Here is a 19,625-nt window from a genome sequence, read left to right as displayed (position 1 = left end):
AGTAGGAGAGGACCAGAAAAAATATGAATACAATTGGAAAAATAAAGATAAAATAACGAGTAATAAATTGAGGGTAACTTTCAATTTTAAATATGAAACTAATTTAGTGGACGGTGGGGATTATAAAATAAAGAAATTAAAGTAAAACCTGATAATAAATCACAATTATTTGCTCTCCGTAGTCGAAAATGATTTTCTACTATAATTAGTCATAATTATACTATTGAACATAAGAAATTAAAACCAGAAAAATATAAAAAAAAATGAAATAATAATGATGTACCATCAAGAAGGGAAGTAGGTTATCCCAATTATTATTTGGAAAATCCGGCAATAAACTATGCGCGTTGTTTAGGTGATAGAGCAATATTCGGTGGGAACACTCTTTGTGTATGCATTTTTAATAGTGAAGAGAAAGCAAGTCATTACCGTCCATTAATAAACATTTAAAATGAGTAAAATTAAGGTGGGGTCTGGTTTCTTGCTTTTTCTTGCTTCTGCAGTGGAATTACATTTACAGACTCCCCAAAATTCCAATTCAAAACAAGATCTAGACATGTTCTCCTTCCAGCCATGTGATGAGCTGGTTTTCGGTTCCCCAACCACTCCTCAACAACATGATCAGATTATGATGGACCACTCCAATTTATTAAGTTTCTCTTCCACTTCAAGAGAAGATCAGCCGATCGGAACTCCAAACTTGGGATCGCCGCCTCCGCCGCCAAGGCAAAAGGGTCAGACCAGGTATGGATCATATAATAAGAGGGTTTTGCACAGAGATATTGAAAGGAAGAGGAGGGAAGAAATGTCCAAGCTTTGTGTTTCTCTCAACACCCTTCTTCCCGTTGAAAACAACAAGGTCTATTTACACCAACTAATTTATTTATTTTTTTCATTTTTCTTGCTGAAAAACTTAGGGTTTTGGCTGAACCCTAATTATCAAAATTCAGACAAAAAAAGAGGCTGAAAATTAGGGCTATTCAGGCACTGTTGCTCAATGGTTTTAGGTCTATCTCTAATTTTTTTTGTGCTCTCCATTTTAATTATGATAGGGGAAAAGCTCTGTAAGCGATCAAATGGAGGAGGCTACGCGATACATAAAACAGATGCATGAGAAAATGGAAGGATTGCGAACTCGAAGAGACAAGCTCAAGAAATTATACTACAATTCTTCTTCTTCCGCTTCTTCTCGTGGCACGAACGTTGAAATTAGTTCAGATGGTAGCAGTAGATTACATAACAGTGTGGCGGTGCACCGGATTATGGATGGATTGGAGATCATCATCACCAACACAAGCCCTCAGTTCGAGCTCTCTCACGTGTTTGCGCAACTCCTTCAGAGAGAGCTCGATGTGGTTAGCTGTGTTTCCACTGCAACAAGTGGTGGATTTATCCATACAATCGTTACTAAGGTTATTGAAAAAAAACTGTGTTTTTCACAATTATTCAATGACTATATATGATTGAGTGTAAATTGATGCCCTTCATTTGCAGGCAAGCAATAGGAGTAGCCTTGATGTGTGGGGGCTGCACGACCGATTGAATGAGACTATCAAGTTATAAGGGTTATTTATAGCAAGTGAGTGAGAATTTGGAGTTTATGAATAATTGGCTTGTTTGATTTAGGGAACTTACATGACATGACATGACATGTGTGACCGGTCTGGTAACTATGCACATTTGATTTCTGTATTATCTTGGTGGTGCCCAAACAATATTGCATAATTTTGATTTTTGTATTGCATACTGACAACTCCAGAGGATGGCATAAGGTAAAAATAATGTCAATATTGGATCACAAGTTAATTGTAGCATTTTTCTCGGCCATGTTCACGAAATTAGAAATCATTATGCATCTCCGTTATTTCAAATTTTTCACGAAATTTACTAGTTCATTTTTTAATTCTTGATGGGGAATACCTTGGGACCAGTTCGTTCGCACTATTGCTCATTACTAGAGGTTTGGTTTGTTCTTATATCATGTTCGGTTGCCATTTATCTCAAAAACTTGCATTGTGAGGATGTATATCGGCCGTCTCTTAAGTGTTAAGGTTATATTATGTTTCATGTGTATCCGTCCTATCTACCTCTACTCATGTGACTAATTTAATCCAAGATAAAGTCTATTTTGATAGTACTATTATTTTTTCTAACGTATCGAACACCACCTATATGTTCGGGTACTATACTTGGTCTCATTATATTCTTTATAATTTAAATTAAATGTTTGTATTTTTGGTCTCTTATTTAGCTTAAAAAGTTTTGCATGTGCATGTTAGTGAATTGTGCTAATAATTAGTACTATCATCATGGCTAAATTTTGACAGTGGTCCATATGTAGGACAAAATTTACTGAATATGCAAGCTGGCTATCCTATGATGTAGCCAATAAGTTATAACAACTAGCTGCATGCATGAGTGATCTGAATAATTGAGATGATTTGGAAGGATATTAATTTAATGCAGTTGGTACAGAGCTAGCAGCTATTTATTTAATCAGCTCAATCTTCTGTGCGTTGATAATATCTGAATGAATATAGTACTACTACTTATGTGAGTGTTGTTGTGCATGTTATACTTTATTTAAAGCGTGGAGGATTGAGAGGGTGGTTCATTTTAGATTGATAAATTTGTTTATGCATCTCAATTTTTTCCATGAGCCTACACAAGTATTTTGGTAACATTATAGTGGCTTGTAGTATCAATAATCCACTAATCATTATACTTTCTGAAAACAGCTTGCAGTTTGTTGGCCTGTTTTTCAAGAAAGTGTGATCTTTAAGCAGATCATTCAAGATTTCATGCCCTTGAAAAGTAGCTGGACTTCCAAAACCAGCTCATAATTCAATTAATCTTATAATTAATTAAGCTAACATCTTTAATTTTGTTAGACGCGTATATTAAAATTATTTCTTCCATCTGGCTTACGATCAAGAAGATGATACGGTAGGTCAGCTCCATTCATGGCAATCTGATCTATAATATCTAAGATTCCATTTATTGGAAATACTTAAATGTTTTTAAAGAGGAGAGAAGAAATGGCCCTACACCTATTTTTTCAATTTCTCATATTACGGATAGGGACTGACTTGCTTCATGTATTATCTGTGAATACATATATATTCGTGCCCTTTGTCCCATAAAAATATAGACAATTGAAATAGCACGGGATTAATACACAATTAGTAAAGTAAGAGAGAATAAGAAGGTTAATTAAAATAGTGTAGTGGATAGTATGACTCCCATTATTGTTAGTGTTTAATGAATTGTAACTGCGTTACTTCAATTATTGGAACATCTCAATCACTTTTAATGCTATTTTGAATAATAAAATCAAATTAAAATAGCTAGATAATAATAGAAGAAATCCTCATTCTAAGCTGTTTAATGAATTGTAATTGCGTTACTTCAATTATTGGAACATCTCAATCACTTTTAATGCTATCTTGAAAAATAAAATCAAATTAAAATAGCTAGATAATAATAGAAGAAATCTTCATTCTAAGCTATTAACACGTTAATTTTTTTTCTTTACACTACAATCATATTCATTAACTAACATACTAATTTTCTCTTACTCTACAATCAATATTCATTAACATAGGAATAAGATTGATGAAAAGTCAGTTGAATAACGTGTGGCGATAATTTGGTTATTATATATATGGCCTTATATTATGGTGGTGATGGGATTTGGGAATGTGAAAAACGTTACTACGTATAGGAAATAAATTTGTGAAAATAACGTGTGAAAGGATTAAGAAGTTATTAATATATTAACAAATGAGTTTTTAGTTTAAGGGGTTAGAGATAAGTTTTGATTTGATTTTTTCTAAGTATTTCTTCTTATAAGGCAATGGATTATATTTTACTTTAGTGTTTTATCTAGGTGATTAGAATAACAAGTTATCGAATCGACGGACCACGAGGAGGCAGATATAATTTTAGTCTTTTTTTCATGTTTGAGTTTGCAATTTATTTAAAATACAACATTTCCTCCGTGCCATAAAAATATAGGCACTGGTATGACACGGGAATTAGACAAAATTGGTAAAGTAAAAGAGATGAGGAGAATGGTATAGTAAAGTAAGAGAGAGAATGAGAAAGATATATAAAGTAGAGTTAGTGGATAGTGAAACCTAAATTATTTTATTGATATAACTTTTTAAAAATAAAATGCACATATTTTTGTGGGACGGAAGAAAATGAAAAACGCACATATTTTTATGGACGGTGGGAGTACAAAATAAACTAAAGAGAATATGTTTTATGCTATGTGTAGCTGCAGCTGCCATTGTCAAACAAGTTTAAGCATATTCACCAGTCCATCTTGTAGCTCAGATAGATCAATGCTTGCGGAATCATTAAGCTGAAAATATGGTAAAACTAATAATAAGAAAGAAAACAAAATTGAATTGTCCAGAAAATAAACCATAAATCAAATTATACTAGCATGATTTACAATAGTAAGAAAACAAAGATTAATTATTAGCAACTAATAATTGTACCTCAAGGTGAATTTTGTGGAGGTAACAGCCATCGCCTCTAGTAGAAATGCAGTTAATTACTTCTAGCTTTCTATTAAGCAAATCGCCAAGCACTATTGAAAGAGGAAAACATTCCTTATTCAGGCTGCTACTAATCAAGATCTCAACCCCATCCGTTAATGGATTTATCCTTACTCGGTAAGGCGAAGAATCAGTAGCATTTGAGGTCTCAGCTTCAACACCAAATGAATTCCTCCTTAGTTTCACTTGTTTGATTTTCTTTTTCATATCGTTGATGTAAATCACGGCCTGGTGCATATGATCCGATATAGCGCGCTTCCCCTAGAGTAGTCCAGCGATACCGAAAATACAGTTTAAATGAATATATATAGGTTAAATAAATTAAGTAGTTAGCTAGGGTTGTAATGGAGAGACCTTGATGTATTGAGGAGGGAGAAGGGATCTGAGAGAAGCATAAAGGGCTGCCATTTCTTGCCTTCTCTGCTTCTCAGTAAGTCGATGAGCAGTCTTCTTGGACTCACTACTGCCATTGTTGCTTGCTTTCACACCCTTTTCAGTATTATTTCCATCTGAAATGGGACAATCCGCAACCAGATCTTCCAGCTCTAAAAATATACAACTATCCTCAAATGCAGCATCACTCGAACTAGGAAACATTATCACCCCAAATCCTAATGCCCTCTATGATTGAAATGAAATCTAAAAAATGGCTTGAAATGAAATCTAAACAAATGAAAAAAAAAAGATTGTCTCATTTGAGAAAAGGACAGTATAGTGAAGTATGCAATAAATAAGTTTGAACTGCCTACCAAAGCAACAGTATAACATGTGATGAATTAGGGTATAGTAAGCCTGCAGTATTTTCAATAAACAAAGTCTCTTTTTTTATTAGTACTAGTAGTATAAAAATACTTTTTAGCCGCATTGAGTTGAGATGTGTGACTAATTGATTATAAAACAATGGTCTAATTGGGGGAATTCGAATAATGTTACTATTGATGAATAGCTAATATAGTAATCACTTCGTTCAAAAAAATAGACAATGTTATAAATGACACGGATTTTATTTTATAATTCGTAAAGTAATAGAGAGATAGAAAAAAGTAAGAAAAGAGGAGGGAAAATGTAATTGAATGAGTATTAGTGGATTGTGTGGTCCATATTTAAAATGATGTGTAAGATTAGGTTAGTAATGATTGAAAATTTTTCATTTTTAGACTTAGTCTAATTTTGGTGGACATTATAAAATGGTAAAACTAGTCTATTTTTTTATACAGTAGATTTTAGAATTTAATAACATGCATGTGTGGGAAATCCAACATATGGAAAACTGAGGCTTGTGATCTAGAATAAACAAATACGGAGTACTATATGAAGTTGGACTGGACACGCCTTATAAAGTTAATTACACGTTGATTAAAGATTTTATTAAGTCTATTGTGATTAAGACGTTTGCTTTAGACGTAAACTTTTTCAAAGGGTAATGCTATTGTTTAAAGTTGCATTTGTTTTTGCTTATTAAACTGAAAATTGTAAATTTAGAGAAACAAAAAACATGAGCAAATTAATACATCATGTCATATCATTATGAATACATACCTGAATCTAAAGTTCTTGGATTCGAGTCCACGATGCTGTGATTTTTAGTTTTTAATTTTTTTGTTTATTTACCTGTATTAAATAATGCATCACAAGCCAAGAAGTGTGGTCGAGTGGTACGAGACTTGTCCATCCTTAATCAAATGGTCAAAGGATCGATCCCTGCCTTTCCCTCCTCTCTGTTCTCACAGATCTCGTTTATTGATGGGATTTAGAGTTGGTAATGTACTTATTATCGAGTTCTATAGCTTGATTGTTAGTTTTCCAATCAATTTATACCATTTGGTGCTTTCAATCTTGATTGGATTTCTTGGTGTTGTTTTGCTACTCAATCCACGTGTTCTTTCTCTTCTCTTCAAGTTGTTGATTGATGGATACATATGCCTCATTTTGGGCTTTAATAAGATAGTAATTGAAGGGATTATCTCAAGTATAATCTTAACTTTGAACGCATCTAAGCCAAGATCCCTTGAATTTCGTAGGAGCAAATTAAATTTTCTCTTCCAAGTCTTGAACTCTTCAATTGTGTCTTTTAATTGGCATACCAACCTCTACATCAACGATTTGATATGCCGCTAAAGAAATTTATTAAGAAATACATCAAATGCTCCTTCAAGACCTGTTCATGGACAAAATATATACTAGTATAATTTTCTAGTGACTGCATCAAAACCTCTATTAAATGAAAAGAGCATAGAAAAACATGCTTGTTACTGTGTAACAAAGGCAATGTATATATAACAACACCAAGCAATTATACTGGACATGATGATGAAGGCTAGTGCAGAGCAGGTAAGCAAGATGACAATATAGACACTTTGCAAAAGAAAATTGTCATTGAGAATTTGAAGCTGTGGAATCCCAAGCTTGGAGATAACAAGAAATCCAAATCCAATAATACGAAAGAAGCAGATAAGTTCGCAAGTGCATCCTCACGTTCCATTCGATTTATTCAGAGTAGATTACGAAATCAGATAGGATGAAACTGTAGTATCAACTACTCAAATATAGAGACATTTAGAAACTCAAGATGCATTATAGATGAAGAATTAGATTAGCTTTTAGAAAGAAATGAAAGCTATATGAAAAACCATAGAAACGAGAAGCAACTATTGTACAAGTTCGATGACTGATGAATCGGCGAATTTTTGATGGTGATGAATGCTCGTAAAAATAAAGGAAGATCAACACAGAGATTTACGTGGTTCGATTTACTTGAGGTAAATCTACGTCCACGGGAAGAAAAGAGGGCAGAGTTGTATTGCTTGATCTGTTTTCTACAGCTAACAATACAGACTTGCTATTTGCTATTTTCTCTCTAGAGAGCTTAACAGAAGTTAACAGAAGAAGCTATCTATCTGACCTAGGTTCTATTTATACATTGAACCTAGATCGTGGCATGCAGCATTTATTAGGTAGTGGATGTCGTGGAGGTCGTGGCGACCTTGCATGGGTCCACTATCCTGCATGAGTTAATGACTGCTTGACACCACTAAATAGATAATCGGTGTAGCGGAGGTGGAAATCTTGCATGAGTCCACTATTTCCTAGTTCGGTCGAATACTGAGACCGGACTGCTGAATTATTGCCGAGCAGCTTTTGCCGATCTGAGAGTAGAGCTTGATGCCGACCAGAGCAGAGTTTGATTGGTTGGCTTTTACCGAGCTGTAGGCTGGGGCCGAACTCTGTGGTTGTGCCGAACTGAACGGACTGATACTCTTTAGCCATGCCGAACTGATACTCTTTCTTGGGCTTTACTGCTGTTGGGCTTGTTTAGTACGTACTCCATCACTACCCCCCCCGAAGAGTGAAGTGAATCACTTCGGCATTCTGGATAAAGGTACGGGGTAAGTTGATGTTTGTCTTCGGTCTGATGAAGTGAACTCTTCTTTGACCGGACTTGGTTTGTGTCCTAATTTGGCGAGTTTTATCGCTCGGATCGAACTTTCCGTTGTCCTAATTTGGGGATCGGACTTTCCCTTGTCCTAATTCGGCGAGTTTTATCGCGTGGATCGGACTTTCCCTAGTCGTAATTCAGGCAAGTTTTATCGCGAGAATCAGACTTTTGTTGCAGTTCGTTTCAGACGAAGTGCTTGATTCTTAAGCTGAATTGTGGTCTTGTATCTTCTGTAGAAGCTTTGAGTCACAATCGTTGGCTTGTTGCAGCTCGTTTCAGACGAACTGCTTGTTTAAGCTGAATTGTGGTCTTGTATCTTCTGTAGAAGCTTTGACTCGCAATCGTTGGCTTGTTGCAGCTCGTTTCAGACGAACTGCTTGTTTAAGCTGAATTGTGGTCTTGTATCTTCTGTAGAAGCTTTGACTCACAATTGTTGGCTTATTGCAGCTCGTTTCAGACGAACTGCTTTTTTAAGCTGAATTGTGGTCTTGTATCTTCTGTAGAAGCTTTGACTCACAATTGTTAGCTTGTATTTGTTCTAAGAAGGGGATCAGCCTTCGAAGAACAAGATACCTCAGTAACATTTGTAAGAGACGACACGCACAGAGACAGACAAAACACATAGACAAAACGCATAGAGGCAAATAAAAAGCACATAGAGAAACAAAGATCAAGCAAACCAAATAAAGCACATTGACCGGACAGGACTCAAGACTGACTGACCGGACTGTCTCTTACAAATGAAACTTCTTGAGGTTGGAAATGTGCCATGTTCGGGGTACCTGTTCTCCTGACATGTGAGCCAATTTGTAAGACCCTTTGCCGAGGACTTCTGACACCCGATACGGACCTTCCCATGTGGGTTCGAGCTTGCCCAGCTTTTCTGCTCGGCTTACTTCGTTGTTTCTCAGGACGAGATCTCCCACTTGAAATTGCAGCTTCTTCACCCTTTGGTTGTAATACCGGGCTACTTGCTCCTTGTACTTGGCTGCTTTTATGCATGCCAATTCTCTTCTTTCTTCGGCAAGATCTAGCTCAGCTCTCAGTCCGTCGTCATTCATTTCTGAGGAGAAATTTAGAGTTCGGGGACTGGGTACGCCGATCTCCACCGGAATTACGGCTTCAGTGCCGTACACAAGGCTGTACGGAGTTTCACCGTTGGAGGTTGTGGGTGTAGTTCGGTAGGACCATAGGACTTGAGGGAGATTTTCTACCCATTGTCCTTTGGCTTGTTCTAACCGAGCTTTTAACCCTTTCACCAGGATACGATTTGTTACCTCCGTTTGTCCGTTTGCTTGTGGATGATAGACTGAAGTGAACCGCTGTTGAATATTCAGCTCTTGGCACCAATTCTTGAACGTCTTGTCGGTGAACTGAGTCCCGTTATCCGAGATGAGGATGTGGGGTATGCCAAATCGGCACACTATGTTCTTCCAGACGAAGTCCAATGCCTTTGAGCTCGTTATCGCAGCTAATGGTTCAGCTTCCACCCACTTCGTGAAGTAGTCCACGGCAACGATTAGGAATTTCATTTGCCGAGGAGCTTGAGGAAGTGGTCCCACTATGTCTATGCCCCATTGCATGAAAGGCCAAGGGCTTTGCATAGTGGATAGATCGGTCTGCGGCATCCTTGGGATATTTGCATGGATTTGGCACTTCGGGCATGTCTTGACGAGCTGCACTGCTTCTTGTACCAAGGTTGGCCAGTAATATCCCCATCTTAGAACTTTTTTAGCTAAAGCTCTAGCTCCGATGTGGCTGCCACACGATCCTTCATGAACTTCTCTGAGGATGTAGTCCGTCTCTTCTGGTCCTACGCACCGCAATAACGGCTGGAGGTAAGACTTTCTAAAGAGGACTCCTTCATGAAGTTCGTACCGGAGTGCTCGGCACGTGATCTTCCGAGCTTCTCTCTTATCCTCGGGCAATTGTCCTTGATCCAGATACTGCAAGATTGGCGTCATCCAGTTCGGCGAGCTGGACACTGAATGTACCTCGGCTTCATCAATGCTTCGATGCATTAATTCTTCCGCCTTTGAGCTCGGATCTGAGGCCAACTTACTTAAGGTATCTGCTCGGCTATTTTCCGCTCTGGGAACGCGGATTATCCGAAAATAGGAGAAACTTCGGCTGATGCTTTGCGCTTTGTCCAAATACTTCTTCATTCTCTCGTCACGAGCTTCACTTGTACCCAACACGTGATTTACTATGACTTGTGAATCACAATGGACTTTGAGAGATTTGACGAGCAGACTTTGCGCTAACTGGAGTCCGGCCAGGAGGGCTTCGTACTCGGCTTCATTATTAGTAGTGGGGAATAGGAACCGAAGTGAGTAGGTTACCTCGTGTCCGTCGGGAGCGACGAGTAAAATACCAGCTCCACTTCCCATCTTGTTTGAAGCTCCATCTACGAATCCGCTCCAGCAGTATGGCGGCTCTACTTCGGATTCCAAGGGCTGTGCTAGTTCGGCACTGGCAGACTTTTTCTGTTCGGCAATGACAGGGATTGCTTGATCGAACTTGGCTTCTGTAAGAAAATCTGCCAAGGCTTGTCCCTTGATGGCTTTCCGAGGTAGGTACTCGATTGAGTGTTCTCCCAGCTCTATGGCCCATTTGGCGATTCTGCCTGATGCTTCTGGCTTGGTCAAAACTTGCCGAAGAGGCAGATCGGTTAAGATGCATACCTTGTGAGCATAGAAGTATGGCCGCAGTCTCCTTGCTGCATTTACTAACGCCAGAGCAATTTTTTCTAGAGGTTGATACCTTGTTTCTGGACCTCTTAATGCTCGGCTTGTAAAGTAGATGGGAAACTGCTTTAGGCCTTCTTCTCGTACAAGCACCGCGCTGATGGTTTGATCTGATGCCGCTAAGTATAAGAATATTACTTCGGCTTCGGTTGGAGCAGAGAGAATAGGAAGCTCGGCTAGATAACTTTTGAGCTCGTCAAAGGCCTTTTTCTGCTCGGCTCCCCACTCGAACTTGGGTGCCTTTTTCAACACCTTGAAGAACGGCAGTTGCTTTTCGGCTGCTTGGGAAAGGAATCGATTCAGTGCGGCTAGACATCCAGTTAGCCTTTGCACGTCATGTATGGACTTCGGCATTGCCATGTTCTGAATGACTTGAACTTTTGAGGGGTTTGCCTTGAGTCCGTCCTTTGAAACCAAACAACCCAGAAACTTTCCCGAATCTACCAAAAAGGTACATTTTTGGGGGTTGAGTTTGAGGTTGGCTTTTCGGAGCACGTTGAGAGTAGATTTGAGGTTGTCTTCGTACTCCGAAGTGCTTTTGCTTTTGACAACTATGTCGTCGACATACACTTCAACCTGTTTTCCGATTAGGTGCCGAAAAAGCTTGTCTACCATCCTTTGATAAGTTGCTCCGGCATTCTTTAAACCGAATGGCATCTTTTTATAAGCGAAAATGCCGAAATCGGTAATGAAAGCTGTTTTCGGAGCGTCACTCTCATCCATCAATACTTGGTGATATCCTTTGTATAAATCAAGAAAACAGAAAATTTCGAAGCCGATCAAAGCTTCTACTTTTTTATCTATACTCGGAAGGGGATAGCAATCTTTAGGACAGTGCTTGTTTAGATCGGTGAAATCTATGCACATCCGCCATCCTCCTTCCTTTTTCTTGATCATGACAGGATTGGCCACCCATGAAGGATACTTCACTTCGAATAACACATCCGCCTTCAATAATTGACGGACTTCATCATGGATGACTTGACTTCGTTCTGCCGCAAAGAGTCTTTGCTTCTGTTTTATCGGCCGGACCGAAGGATCAATATTTAACCGATGAGTGATTACCTCGGGGGGCACTCCGGTCATGTCCAACGGAGACCATGCAAAGACGTCTTTATACTCCTTGAGGAGCTGGATGGTTTTTTCCCGAAGTAGAGGTGTTCCCGCGAAGCCGATCTTAACCGTTCTGGATGGATCGTCTTCGTACAGCTGAACTGTCATCGAGTTCGGCTCCGGTATGGCTTCGGTCATCACCTCTGACTCCGGCTGCTGTGATTGCTATGCTTGGTGGTGCCGATCTGACTGCTCGGCATTTCTAAGCGCAATTTGTAGACATTCCTTTGCTCTCTTTTGGTCACCTCGGATGACCGCTATCCCTCCTTTAGTAGGGATCTTGATGGTGAGGTGATAAGTAGAGCAAACGGCCCGAACTGTGTTGAGCCAGTCTCTCCCCAGGATGATGTTGTACGGGGACCGAGCTTTCACCACAAAGAACTCGATCATCGTATTGGAGCTTGTAGGCGCTTTTCCCACCGTAATCGGAAGGCTGATAATACCTTCAGGGCGGGTGTCCTCCTGGGCGAAACTTTTCAGAGGAAGCGGAGCCGGACTGAGTCGAGCTGGATCCACTTCCATTTTATCGAAACATTCTTTAAAAAGAATGCTGACTGACGCTCCTGTATCCACAAATACTCTGTGGATCAGTTTGTTTGCCACTCCGGCTTGAATGACAATAGCGTCTTGGTGAGGAGAGATGGCTGGGACGGGATCGGCATCTGAAAATGTAATCACTTCGTCTTTCTTCAGCCTTTTATGTGTTGGCTCCTCTTGATTGGAACCTCTGCGTTCTGCTTTTAGGGACGACTTAGTCTTCCCGGCAGGGAGAGCATCAATAGTCAGGATTACTCCATCATATTGCGGCTCGTCGTCGTCTTCGGGATCCTCATGCCTTTTCGGATCCTGAGGATTGCAGTTCGCACCTCTCTGCTTTTTGTTCTTTTTCGGCTGCTTGCTTTGGTATTTTTTTAACGTTCCTGTTTTCACAAGAACATCAATACCTGCAGCCAAATCTCGGCACTCCTCGGTATCGTGACCGTGGGTGTGATGGAAGGAGCAATATTGATCCTGAGGTCGCCGCGCGGCTGATTTCGTCATCCGCTTTGGTCTTTCGAACATATCGGAATGTAGTTCGAAAATTTCCGCTCTTGACTTGTTCAGCGGTACGAACTGAGCGGGCGGCTTCTCGGGGTTGAGACGTGGTCCCAATCTGCCTTGTACCGGTGCCCTTTGAATTCTTTCAAAAGGAGTTCGGCGAGGAAGCCTCTGATCGCTATGATCGGGCTTCTTTTCGTCTCCTCGGGATGAGCTGTCTAAAGACCGTTTTCGACGGTCTGCCTCATCCGCACGGGAAAACTGGTCCGCAATGTCCCACATTTCTTGAGCTGTTTGCGGACCGCACTCCACGAGCTTTCTGTAGAGAGCTCCGGGCAGGATTCCATTTTGGAATGCCGAAATGACAAGTAGATCATTGAGATTATCTACTTGTAGGCATTCTTTATGGAATCTCGTCAGGAAGTCGCTGATCTTTTCGTCGCGACCTTGACGTATAGAAAGCAGCTGAGCCGAAGTGATCCGGGCTTCTGCTTTCTGAAAGAACCTCCTGTGGAAAGCATCCATTAGATCTCGGTAGGATCTAATGCTGCCTTGAGGAAGGCTGTCGAACCACCTTCTGGCGTTCCCGATGAGCAGCTCGGGGAACAGTTTGCACATATGGACCTCATTGAGACCCTGGTTCGCCATATTATATTGATAGCGTCCCAAGAAGTCATGAGGATCCTCTAGCCCGTCATAAGTCATTGACGGTGTCCGGTAGTTCCGCGGCAAAGGAGTTCGGGTGATGTCGTCCGAGAACGGAGTCTTTAATGCTCCGTACATGGCGAACCCGACATCTCTTCGGTACGGAGGAGATGGAGTTCTCCTGTGGTTCCGGTACTGAGGAGGAACTGGAACATGTCGGGGTTGAGGATTCTTTCTCCTGGAAGACACGTCACTACTGCGGTAGTGACTTTCATGTCTGGATGAGGAGGGAGAATCTGCCGTTGTCTTCTCCGGCTGTTGGCTCTTCTGCAGGAAGGTTAAGAACTCCTCCTGCTTCTCGGCCAAGAACAGCTTGACAGCTTCATTTAAATCGGGCTGCTGGGAAGACTCGGTGCGATGACTCCTGGAGTGGCTTGTTCCTCCTTCATGAGAACCGGAGGTAGATGTCTCCCGAGGCCGTTTTTCAGACCTGCGAGCTGGACTAGCTTCCTCACGGTTATCGCGAACGGTATTACGGGTGGTATGTGATCTGGTATGCATTTTTTTTTTTTTTTGGGGTGGAAAAAGGGTCAAAAATTCGCTTTATCACAAATTTGGTTCTCTGTTTCCCACAGACGGCGCCAGTGATGAATCGGCGAATTTTTGATGGTGATGAATGCTCGTAAAAATAAAGGAAGATCAACACAGAGATTTACGTGGTTCGATTTACTTGAGGTAAATCTACGTCCACGGGAAGAAAAGAGGGCAGAGTTGTATTGCTTGATCTGTTTTCTACAGCTAACAATACAGACTTGCTATTTGCTATTTTCTCTCTAGAGAGCTTAACAGAAGTTAACAGAAGAAGCTATCTATCTGACCTAGGTTCTATTTATACATTGAACCTAGATCGTGGCATGCAGCATTTATTAGGTAGTGGATGTCGTGGAGGTCGTGGCGACCTTGCATGGGTCCACTATCCTGCATGAGTTAATGACTGCTTGACACCACTAAATAGATAATCGGTGTAGCGGAGGTGGAAATCTTGCATGAGTCCACTATTTCCTAGTTCGGTCGAATACTGAGACCGGACTGCTGAATTATTGCCGAGCAGCTTTTGCCGATCTGAGAGTAGAGCTTGATGCCGACCAGAGCAGAGTTTGATTGGTTGGCTTTTACCGAGCTGTAGGCTGGGGCCGAACTCTGTGGTTGTGCCGAACTGAACGGACTGATACTCTTTAGCCATGCCGAACTGATACTCTTTCTTGGGCTTTACTGCTGTTGGGCTTGTTTAGTACGTACTCCATCAATGACCAACCTTGACAACAACATCGTGATCACAGAGAGGCCTTACTTTAGCTCAACCTGAAATTTGTTAGACAAGATACCTACAACTTTACCGCATAACTCACCAAAATATCCTCCGAAAAAACAAATATGCAAGCGCACAACACAAGATACACAACAGAAATCACAGCACTCTCTAAGATTAGCACTCTTTCAAATAATATACAATACTACTTGCCCCTGACCCTCTTTGTTAATGGGAGTATAAGATACGCCAATCTAATCGTTAGGACAGAATAATTTATCCAAGATATCTCTGTACTAACACCATGTCTTTCTACGTGCAGTCCTCCGCGCCCACAACTCTTCAATTAAATCCTTTTAGAGTCGAATATGAGCATCCACTTGGCGCATGTCGGCATGTGCCTTGAGGCAGCCGACTTCATCGTGAGGTACCCCCCTTTGTACGTTGGGGGCGGCCACGCCGTGGCTTGGGCCGGCTTCATTAGCATTGTCATTGGCCCAACTAGTCAGTTGTACACCTTCATCTTCGATAATCATGTTGTGGAGGATAATACGGACGTACATTATATCAACAATGTAGTTGACATGTCACAAACGCGTTGGACCCCTAATTGCCGTCCATCGAGACTGGAGCACACTTACGTCCTTGCGCGCCGACTCCTGTCGTTCAGCAAAGTAGCCTTCCTCTCGTCTGATGCGCATCTGATCGTCTTCACAAAGACGGGCCACCTATGGTATATCCCATCCGCCAAGTAGTAGCCCATATTATGCCGGTTCCCGTTGGCGATAAAACTGATGGCCGGACCGACGCCCTGGCATTGCCCGTTGAAAATGGGCGACAAGTTGAGAACGTTGAGGTCGTTGTTCGACTCGGCTACCCCAAAATATGCATGTCAAATCTACAGCCGGTAATCAGCTACAGCCTCGAGGATCATCGTGGGATTCTTTCCTTGGTAGCCGGTCGTGTAGAACCCTTTCCAGGCAGCGGAGCAGTTCTTCCACTCCCAATGCATACAATCTATGATGCCCAACATCCCGGGGAACCCATGCTCCTCCCCCGTGCATCTGCATCAGTTCCTGACACTTGTCAGGGGTAGGGCTTCGAATATACTGATCACGGAATATTTCAATGACACCCTGACAGAAATACTTCAGACAATCCAGGGCAGTCGTCTCACCGATGTGGAGGTACTCGTCCCACATGTCTGCCGCGACTCCATAGGCCAACTGCCTGTTTGCCGCAGTGCACTTTTGTATAGGTGTGTGGCCGTGTCTGCCAGCCGCATCGTACCTGAACTGAAAATACAAATATCGACGCTCCAAAGCATCAACGATACGCATAAACACTGCCCTACGCATCCTAAAATGCCGCCTGAAAAGAGGAACCCCAAACCGCGGCTCCTCCGCAAAGTAGTCTTCATATAGCCGCTGATGTGCAACTACGTGATCCCGATCAATCACTGCTCGTCGGTGGACAACGGGTGGAGGTTGAGGTACCACCGGCTGCAAGGCCCTTTGTAGCAACCGGTTTATCTCGAGGGACGCATAGGCCTCCAACTCTTCATTCATTTGCCGTTCGTACTCCTCAGCATCCCCACTACTACCACCACTACTACCACCCGCGTTACTCATTTCACGTTGTTGCTCTTGTACAGAAATTAAGTGAGAGAGAAAACTCGTTAAAACAAGCGGTGCGAATGAAAATGACGTGCAAATCGCGTATATATAGTGTTTCAAAAAAAAATACTGGCCGATCGCTCCCCGATCGCCCGCCTACAATGGCGGCCAGTCGACCGGCGAGCGGATCGGCCAGCGCCCGAGAATCGACGTCCGCTCGCCGATTTTTTCGCCGATTTGGCGCTAGCCGACTCCAATGGTTCGGCGAGCGGACCGGTCAGCGCCGGGAATCGGCTAGCCGGTCCGCTAGCCGCCATTGGAGATGCTCTTAATGAAAACAACTCATAAGAGCATCCACTATAGGCGGCCTTCCCCAATAGCCCCGCCCCTTTTTTGTCCATAGCCCCGATTTTTTTGTCCATAGCCCCAATTTTTTTGTCCACAGCCTCACTATAGGTGGACACTTCCAATAGCCCCAAAATTTTATAACCAATTTTCATTTTAATTTTTTCGTTTCGTTTTTAAATCTGCTGAATTGAAATAATTATAAAATGAGGTAATTGGGACCGAATATTCGTTGTATTGGCAAAGGTAAAATTATACAATGAACGTAAAAAAAACAAATAAAAACGCCGCCACCATCTAATCGGTGGCGGAGTCTGATTCCTCATCCTCTTCTCTGTCGCCTTCTCCATCTCCCTCGCTGCCGCCGGCAGCCGCTGCCCCAGGACCCTCATCAGCCAAGCGCAGACGGCGCTGGATCCGACGTATGAGGTTGGAGTATATATTCTTGATGTACGGGTCGGTTGCGGCCTCGTATTTGCTGCAGACTTCATGCGATTCATGCGTCAGCTGCACATATACGTTATCCCTCAAGACTTCGCTGGCAAAAGGGGCCCTTGGCGGCGGTTTAGGCGCGGACTGCGGGGCGCGCGATCTAGACGCTGCCAACAATCGGCGGGAAGAACCGCCAGCTTCTCTAGCTCGTCGGATAGAGGCATGTTGTCCCGGAGGGCGGGCGCGCCTAAAGTGTGTAGCGGAGGGCTCTTCGGCTTGCTCTTCGTTCAGGTCGAACGATTGCTAGCCGCTGCCGCTGTTGTAGTCTCCGACAATGTTGTGTCTTGTCCGCTTCGGTGCCGGAGCCTGCTCTTGCGCATAGATGGCCTTGAATTTCGGGTAGTCCTCGAGAACTAGATACTCCTCCCACATTGTGAACTTCGGATTGCCCTGCGTGTTGTATTGGCTCATCGAAAGTTCTTTCACGTCAGCCTCGCTTCGGCCACTCTCCGCATGGAGCAGGTTGTTCTGGTATATGCCCGCGAACCGCAAGGTGGCCGGCAGAGTCCTAGACCACTTCTTGCGGAGCTGTTCCGCGTCACGCGGGTTAGCGCCTCGATGTTTGAACTCGTTGTACGCCAACACGACGCGCTTCCAAAAGCTCCCCTCGGTCTGATCGGTGCCCACTATGGGGTCTGATGTGGTGGTATCCCACGCCCTCGCTACAGCAATGGACTCCGCTTTGGTGTAGTGCGTGGCATTTTTTTTCCGGCTTGAACTGAGCCACTGGCCGAACCGCCACCACTGGAGCCGACGTCGCTGCCCTCTCTGTCGACGCCGCTGCCCGATCCGCCGGCTCCGCTGACATTCCCCGATCCACCACCGCCGTCGCCACCAACACCGCGACGGTCGCCGCCACTGCCACCGCCACCGCGTTCGGACCTCCCCGACTCTCGTCGCAACGGGCGTATCCGGTACGCCGGAACTAAGCAGATTGAACATCGTATCCATTGCGTCTTGATCTGCCTCAGTGAAAGAAGAGCTGCTGGATTGGAAAGGGTTTCCGGACACGGATGGTGAAGGGCGTCAGGTTGGGTCTGTAATCTCCAAACGCCTAGCGGCTCAGATTCCTCGGCAAAGGTTGGGGCGTGAGAGAAGACCTCCACGGCTGAGATGGTGGAGGAGTTGGACTCGATGCCCACGGCGGGGGAGATTGATTCCAACTCCATGGTTGGGACGGAGAGCCGCCATATCCCGACGGCTGAATGGATGGTGGAGGAGTGGTATTTATAGAGGAATTTTTGAAATAAAAATAAATAAATAAATTCAAGGGGGCGGACGCCTATCGCCCCGCCGCCCCACTATAGATAGCCCCGCCTATCGCCCCGCCTCGCCCCAACCGCCCCGTCCTCTCCCTCTTATCGCCGATCCATCGTCCACCCCGTCCTCGCCCCCATTTTTTCGTCCGCCCCGGGGCAGACGTCCCTCCCACTATAGGCCGCCCCGTCGTCGCCCCCTCCGGGGCGTCCGCCCCATTTTCTCTATAGTGGATGCTCTAACAGTGTGATAAGAGAGCAGCAAAAAATGGAGCAGTTGATTGAGGGAATAGAGATAGATAAAGCTTAATTGTATCTATAATCTTAGAGCTTTTCTTTTTGCTCTAAGAGCATTAGCAATGGCGCCAGTCCTGGCGGAATTTCGACCGGCGTGCCGGATGTCCGTGCGAGACGTCCGTCATTGTGCAATGGAGGCACGGATACGGACATTCGCTGCGGACACCAGAGTTCCGCTGCGTTCCGCGGATATCCGCCGCGACGTCCGTGCGGACGTCCGCCATTGCGTTGACTCCCACAAACATCGGCGCCGACGTCCCGATTATTGCATTAATTTCTCCGCGCCTCACAACGGAGAGCAATGCCGGTAACAGTGGGAGCGGTTGAGGAGACAGCTCAGCCGATTTGCCATCATTTACACAAACAACCTCTGCTCAGCAACCAGCGGCATGTCTGCCGAGGATGTGAAGCTCCTGCCTCACCATCTGTTCATGGACACTGCACAGGGGTTCGGGGAATTCAAATATTGGGAGGTCTATCTTGTGATGCAGACTTCGGCCAAGTTCACTGCGGGTGTTGAATCAGGCTGGCCGAAGCGGACGAAGATCAGCGCCTCCCGGGAGTATACTAGCAGTGCTGGACTGCTGGTTCCCGCGAACTCCCCCCGCTGAGGCAGAGTTCCCGACCCCCACATCGTCGGGCCGCCGCTGTCGCCCGGTTGGGCAAAAGTCCTCGGCGCGGATGGCGAGGGGAAGCGCCACCGGATCCGGCGAGGCCCAATCGGCAGCACCCAACCAAAACGATCCTGAGAACCCCTCATTCG

General features: G+C 43.7%; 2 protein-coding genes across 2 annotated transcripts; one reads left to right on the top strand and one right to left on the bottom strand.

Moving 5' to 3' along the window:
- The first annotated feature begins 454 nt into the window (after positions 1-454).
- LOC121751083 (transcription factor bHLH126-like) lies at positions 455-1,725 on the top strand. The gene is made up of 3 exons (XM_042145797.1): positions 455-859; positions 1,053-1,412; positions 1,495-1,725. The coding sequence occupies exons 1-3, from the start codon at positions 557-559 to the stop codon at positions 1,561-1,563; spliced, it is 732 nt and encodes a 243-aa protein (XP_042001731.1). The 5' UTR covers positions 455-556; the 3' UTR covers positions 1,564-1,725.
- Positions 1,726-4,191: 2,466 nt separating this feature from the next.
- On the bottom strand, positions 4,192-5,221 carry LOC121751449 (transcription factor bHLH126-like). The gene is made up of 3 exons (XM_042146197.1): positions 4,923-5,221; positions 4,509-4,829; positions 4,192-4,369 (listed from the first exon to the last, which is right to left on the bottom strand). Exons 1-3 carry the CDS (start codon positions 5,163-5,165, stop codon positions 4,298-4,300), a joined length of 636 nt encoding a protein of 211 aa, XP_042002131.1. The 5' UTR covers positions 5,166-5,221; the 3' UTR covers positions 4,192-4,297.
- Positions 5,222-19,625: the final 14,404 nt, after the last annotated feature.

This window comes from Salvia splendens, chromosome 10 (assembly GCF_004379255.2).
Source record: "Salvia splendens isolate huo1 chromosome 10, SspV2, whole genome shotgun sequence".
NCBI lineage: Eukaryota > Viridiplantae > Streptophyta > Magnoliopsida > Lamiales > Lamiaceae > Salvia > Salvia splendens.
Note: the sequence above shows the minus strand (reverse complement) of the source record. Positions and strands in the feature narration are given on the sequence as shown.

Bases quoted from the DNA above. Each gene is read 5' to 3' on its own strand.
- LOC121751083 (XM_042145797.1), top strand. From the start codon at position 557: ATGTTCTCCTTCCAGCCATGTGATGAGCTGGTTTTCGGTTCCCCAACC. The intron at 860-1,052 runs GTCTATTTACAC...TAATTATGATAG, and splicing joins TTCCCGTTGAAAACAACAAG to GGGAAAAGCTCTGTAAGCGA. The intron at 1,413-1,494 runs GTTATTGAAAAA...CTTCATTTGCAG, and splicing joins TCCATACAATCGTTACTAAG to GCAAGCAATAGGAGTAGCCT.
- LOC121751449 (XM_042146197.1), bottom strand. From the start codon at position 5,165: ATGTTTCCTAGTTCGAGTGATGCTGCATTTGAGGATAGTTGTATATTT. The intron at 4,830-4,922 runs GTCTCTCCATTA...GGACTACTCTAG, and splicing joins TCCCTCCTCAATACATCAAG to GGGAAGCGCGCTATATCGGA. The intron at 4,370-4,508 runs GTACAATTATTA...CCATATTTTCAG, and splicing joins TCCACAAAATTCACCTTGAG to CTTAATGATTCCGCAAGCAT.